At 40.6% G+C, this 6,117-nt stretch overlaps 1 protein-coding gene across 1 annotated transcript; it reads right to left on the minus strand.

Moving 5' to 3' along the window:
* Window positions 1–658: 658 nt before the first annotated feature.
* LOC110014318 lies at window positions 659–4,671 on the minus strand. Its single transcript, XM_020701117.2, has one exon. The coding sequence runs from the start codon at window positions 4,577–4,579 to the stop codon at window positions 659–661; it is 3,921 nt and encodes a 1,306-aa protein (XP_020556776.2). The 5' UTR covers window positions 4,580–4,671.
* Between the last annotated feature and the right edge of the window lie 1,446 nt (window positions 4,672–6,117).

Consider the following 6,117-nt stretch of genomic DNA (forward strand, 5'->3'; position numbering starts at 1 on the left):
TTTCACAACATTTTACTTCATTTATAAAGAACTTTTCATTCATCTGTAACTCATGGTGCTTCATGGTTAAGAAAGACCCTTTAATAACCAAACAAAAACAAAAAATAAATATTTACATAAAAATAAAACTAAAGGTAACAAATTTAAGAGATTCCTACATTATAGCTAAGTCATTGGTACCTCCCTCCCCCCTCCCTTCAGAACATTTAACCCCCCAACAATCACTTCCCGCCTTGCCCACCCATGTGTCAAAATGTCCTTGAGCAAGACACTGAACCCCACCTTGCCTCTAGTGGGGGGGTGTGAACCTCCAGTGTGTGCATGTGTGTGTTAATGTGTGTGTTAACGTGTGTTAATGGATGAATGGGTTTGTGACTGTAAAGCGCTTTGTGCCTTTAAAGAAGGTAGAAAGCGCCATACAAGTGTACACCATTCACCCTTTACCTTTAATAACCCAATAAAAAGAAAATACATATTTACATCAAAATAAAACTAATTAAAGGAAACAAATAACCAAAAATAATGCACCCCAAAAATTCAGCACTAACACAGAACACACCACATTGTGAACTTAAGAGATTCCTACAGCTAAGTACCTCCCTCCCCCCTCCCTGCAGAACATTTAACCCCCCCAACAATCGCACTAATACAGACATTTTTATGTCTTTTTTTTCTTTTCCTCCAGCTGGATCTGTCCCATGAGGTCTTTAGCTTTGGCAACATACTTGGCTTTTTTTTTCCCTGCAAGGTGCTTCATGGTGATGAAGTCGTGTTCCAGGGCTTGACTTGGTGTGATTCTGCGTTGAGGATTGACCTCCAGCATGCGCTTGAGAAGGTCAATGAAAGCCCTGTGGTCATCGTCATCATGGTCTTCATGAAGATCTTTCTGAATCTCAGTCATTTGATCAAGATCCATGAAATGATCCACATCTTCCAGCTCTTCTCCTGTGTCTTGAGTGTATTCATCAGGTGTCAGAAGCCTCCAGCCTGAATTACTGCCGTCATCATCCCAAGTGAAAAAGCCTTCTGTGAAATCTCCTGCATTAAGAAGGTCTTCTTCCGGTAAACCAAATATCTGCACCATTGCTCTGATGGTTTCATATTCAGTTTCACATGGAAAGGGATAATTTCCGTAGTACAAAGAGGCAAGTACAACTCCAAGTCCCCACATATCAATACTTTCATCCAAGGGGAGCCCCAGCAGAACTTCAGGTGCTCTGAATGGTGTTACTTGAATATTGGTTCCTTTCAGTAAATTCTTTGCCTTCATTGCAAAACCAAAATCTATTAGTTTTATCCTCAAAGATTCTTCTTCAGCAAACATAATGTTGTCCAATTTGATATCCCCGTGTACCACACCGACGCTTTTGAGAGCATGGAGAGCCTGAAACATCTGCAGAGCAATAGCTCTGATGTTACATAGATCTGTGGGATCATCGTCCTCTAAACAATCACACAAGCATTCATCCAAGATGTCGTACACCAGGCAAACCACATTTTTATATGAGAAGCACTCGTAAAACTTGATTAAGTTGTTCTCATCGGGATCCAAATCTTCGATTAGTTTCATTGCTTCCGACTCTTCCTTGCCTTTATTGACATCTTCAAGGATTTTAATGGCAAACATTTCCTGACTTCCCAATTTACTACATTTGGTGCCATAAGTCCCCTCCCCCAGAAATTTCTCAACTCTATAAGTTCCCAAATTTCCCACTAGTAATTGGCCTTTCTTTACACCACAAGATTTGTTGTCTTTTTTTCTTCCACTTGACTCTTTTGCTTTGTCTTTGTCTGTCTGCAGATCTTCAGTCTTTTCCAAATTGTCCTGGAACACGGGTTTCTCACAGGAGTCAGAAGATGAGCTGTTAAGGCTGGAGTGACTTGAATGTTCATCTTCACTTCTAGTAGAAAGAACTTCAATCATGTCTACAATTTCACCATCTAACACCAGTGATTCCAGGCTTTCACTAAAGGTTTCCCAGGATGAGGGGCTATCGCTGGAGTCACTTGATTGTTCATTTTCACTTCCAGCAGTCGGAACTTCACTCACGTCTACAATTTCCACGTCTGATGATTTGAGGCTTTTATTGGAGGATCCACTCATGCTTGAACTAGAAGATGCTGAGGGATTTACTTGTGCTTCTGACGGCTGGGTTTTTCCCATGGCCTCTTCAGCTTTGCCAGCGTACACGGCCTTACTTTTTCCTGCAAGGTGTTTCATGGTGATGAAGTCGTGTTCGAGGGCTTGAATCGGCGTGATTCTGTTTTGAGGATTGACTTCCAGCATGTTCTTAAGAAGGTCAATGAAAGCTCTGTGGTCATCATCATCATGGGCTTCAAACATATCCCGATGTTCATGAATCATTGCATCAAGGTTTATCACATGATTCTTTATTTCCACTTGTTGCCCTGTTGTTTCTGTGTATTCCTCTGGTGTGCATAGTCTCCAGTCGCTGTTGTCCCTAGTGAAAAAGGCTGCTTTGTTCTTTGCCTTATGGAGAACTTCAGCTTCTGGTAAACCAAATATCTGCACCATAGCTCGTATTGTTTCATATTCTGTTTTTGATGGAAAAGGATAATTTCCAAAGTAAACACAGGCCAACACCACGCCAAGTGCCCACATGTCAACGCTTTCATCCAAAGGGAGACCCAGGATAACTTCAGGTGCTCTGAATGGAGTTACTTGGATATCGGTTTCGGTTGAAAGTTTCTTTGTCTCTACAGCCAGACCAAAGTCTATGAGTTTTACATTCACTGAATCTGGATCCGTAAACATGATGTTGTCCAATGTTATGTCACAGTGTGCCACACCAATACTTTTCAGTGCTTTGAGAGCCTTAAGCAATTGCTGAGCAATGACTCTGATCAAACACAAGTGGGTCCGAGTAGACGAATCCCGCTTGTAGCTGTCAAACAGGCTTACATCTAAGAGCTCGTATACTATACAGGTCACACTGTGAAATGTAAAGCATTCGAACATCTTAATCAGGTGGTTCTCATCAGGATCCAGGTCTTTGATCAGTTTCATCATTTCAAACTCTTCCTGTCCTGCTCTGGAACAATTCATGATTTTAATAGCGTAACATTCCTGACTCCCCAATTTCGTACATTTAACCACGTTTCCAAAGCTTCCATTTCCCAGGAATTCCTGAACTTTATAGATCCCCTGATTTCCATCCAAACAATGGCCTTCCATCAGCTTAAAGACTTTAGTTTTTCTCTTTCCTTTTCTTGACTCTATTGCTTTGTCTTTGTCTGTCTGCAGATCTTCAGTCTTTTCCAAATTTTCCTGGAACACAGGTTTCTCACAGGAGTCAGAGGATGAGCTGTTAAGGCTGGAGTCACTTGATTGTTCATCTTCACTTTCAGCAGAAGAAACGTCACTCATGTCTACAGTTTCCCGGTCTGACATTGATGATTGGAGGCTTTTATTAGAGGATCCACTCATGCTTGAACTAGAAGATGCTGAGGGATTTACTTGTGCTTCTGACGGCGGGGTCTTTCCCATGGCCTCTTCAGCTGTGCCAGCATACATTGCCTTACTTTTACCTGCAAGGTGTTTCATGGTGATGAAGTCGTGTTCGAGGGCTTGAATCGGCGTGATTCTGTTTTGAGGATTGACTTCCAGCATGTTCTTAAGAAGGTCAATGAAAGCTCTGTGGTCATCATCATCATGGGCTTCAAACATATCCCGATGTTCATGCATCATTGCATCAAGGTTTATCACATGATTCTTTATTTCCACTTGTTCCCCTGTTGTTTCTGTGTATTCCTCTGGTGTGCATAGTCTCCAGTTGCTGTTGTCCCTAGTGAAAAAGGCTGCTTTGTTCTTTGCCTTATGGAGAACTTCAGCTTCTGGTAAACCAAATATCTGCACCATAGCTCGTATTGTTTCATATTCTGTTTCAGATGGAAAGGGATAATTTCCAAAGTAAACAGAGGCCAACACCATGCCAAGTGCCCACATGTCAACGCTTTCATCCAAAGGCAGACCAAGGATAACTTCAGGTGCTCTGAATGGAGTTACTTGGATTTTGGTTTCGGTTGAAAGTTTCTTTGTCTCTACAGCCAGACCAAAGTCTATGAGTTTTACATTCACTGAGTCTAGTTCCGCAAACATAATGTTGTCCAATTTTATGTCACAGTGTGCCACACCGATACTTTTGAGTGCTTTGAGAGCCTTAAGCAAATGCTGAGCAATGACTCTGATCCAACACAAGTGGACCAGCTGCACCTCATTCATCAAGGAATCATGAAGGTTTACGTCCAAGAGCTCGTACACTATGCAAGTCATATTTTGAAATGGGAACCATTCGTACATCTTAATCAGGTGGTTCTCATCAGGATCCAGGTCTTTGATCAGTTTCATCATTTTAAACTCTCTCTCTCCTGCCCAGGAACTTTTCATGATTTTAATAGCGTAACATTCTGGACTCCCCAATTTAGTACATTTTGCCACTTTTCCAAAACTTCCTTGTCCCAGGAATTCCTGAACTTTATAGATCCCCTGATTTCCAACTAAATAATGGCCTTCCATCAGCTCAAAGACTTCCATTTTTCTCCTTCCTTTTCTTGACATGTTTTCTTTCAGATTGTTCTTCAGATTGTCTTTCAGTTTTGAAGATTTAATCTTAGAAAACAGTTGATCAAAAGTCTCTGAAAATGTCTCTGTCTCCTGAACCTTGAAATGTTTCTCCATGGAAAATCAACATGTATATATGCATCAAGTATTGGTGCAAAATGACATCATAAGCATCATTATGCATCAAGCAGTGATGCAAAATGACATCATAAGCATCATTATGCATCAAGCAGTGATGCAGAATGACATGATAACATGTATTTATGATACAGGATGATGATGCAGAATGATGTCATACCAGGTCATTAATTGTGAGGAAATCCAAATGTGGAATGGTGATGTTTTCTGATGTCATTACCAAACAGTTACATCATTCATAGAACCACAGCAGTCAGTTGTGCGCACGCATGGCCATCCAAGTCTGATTTCACAAGTCCTGTTACGTCACTACACCAGGCTCTTCAAAAAGCCCACCGCAACTGTTACTGGGACCACAGAAGAAGAAATGTAGGACTTGATTTTATCTGATCAATTTCATTATTTGCTCAGGCTGCACATCTATATATTTTCTATAGATGCATTATTTGTTGTGTTTTTCAGAAATTAACCACTTTCTTACGTTAACTACAAGATCTTCTGGAGCAGATCATCAGGGCATAGATCATTTATAAATCAAGGGCAGCTGAGGATGAAATATAAAAGAAGGAAGTTAATCAGTTTTGGTAAAAGAGTCTGTGAATGTTGATGCTTTAACCTACAGGCAGTGGAACAGTACTAGCATACCGCTAATTGTCTTTGGTAGCTTTGGAGAAAAACACACTCCAGCTATTCTAAAGGATACTTAAACCACTACGTACTTACTTTTGCTATGACCTGGCACTACATATCTTTTCACAATTCACGTCAATAATATTCTTGTGCGACACATATTCTTGTGTTTAAAATAAACTCTCTCTCTCTGAAATTGGAACGAAAATCATTTTCTAGGCACTTTTTCGAGCAGAGCAGGAACCTCTTGGCTGCCGATTTTAGATTTTTTATGTAACAACTTTAGACTTTTTCTAGGGATTTTCCAACAATTTTTCATCTACCGGTACTTCTCATTCACAACAATTTTAAGAAAGAAACATTCAGAAACTTAGTTTTATTTTATTGGAATTTCTTTAAATATGTTCTCCATCATCAGACACATGATACAAGAACATGTTAAAAATGCCAAAAATACTACTTTCAGTGGAGTGGTTTTTGAGTCTCTGGGGGTATTTGGGCAGAAACAGAGCTCTGTGGTTCTTTCCTTACTCTCAAACCTGCAGGTGTGGCTGTTGATGTTGTCACAATGATGAAGCCTGTAGGGCCAAAGAAAGCCTGAGTGACGATGAGGGAAACTGTTAAGCTCTCTGGTTCCTCCCCTTTTCTACAGAGAATAAATGGAATGAAGCACAGACCTTTATTTTGTTCCTGAGAGGAAAAGTGAAAGCTGTGTGGTTTTCAGCTCTGGTTTCAGTTTCTGTCCCGGACATGAACGCTCCTGAATC

This window comes from Oryzias latipes, chromosome 22 (assembly GCF_002234675.1).
Source record: "Oryzias latipes chromosome 22, ASM223467v1".
Classification (NCBI taxonomy): Eukaryota; Metazoa; Chordata; class Actinopteri; order Beloniformes; family Adrianichthyidae; genus Oryzias; species Oryzias latipes.

Coding starts and splice junctions, on each gene's coding strand:
- LOC110014318 (XM_020701117.2), bottom strand. CDS start 4,579: ATGTCAAGAAAAGGAAGGAGAAAAATGGAAGTCTTTGAGCTGATGGAA.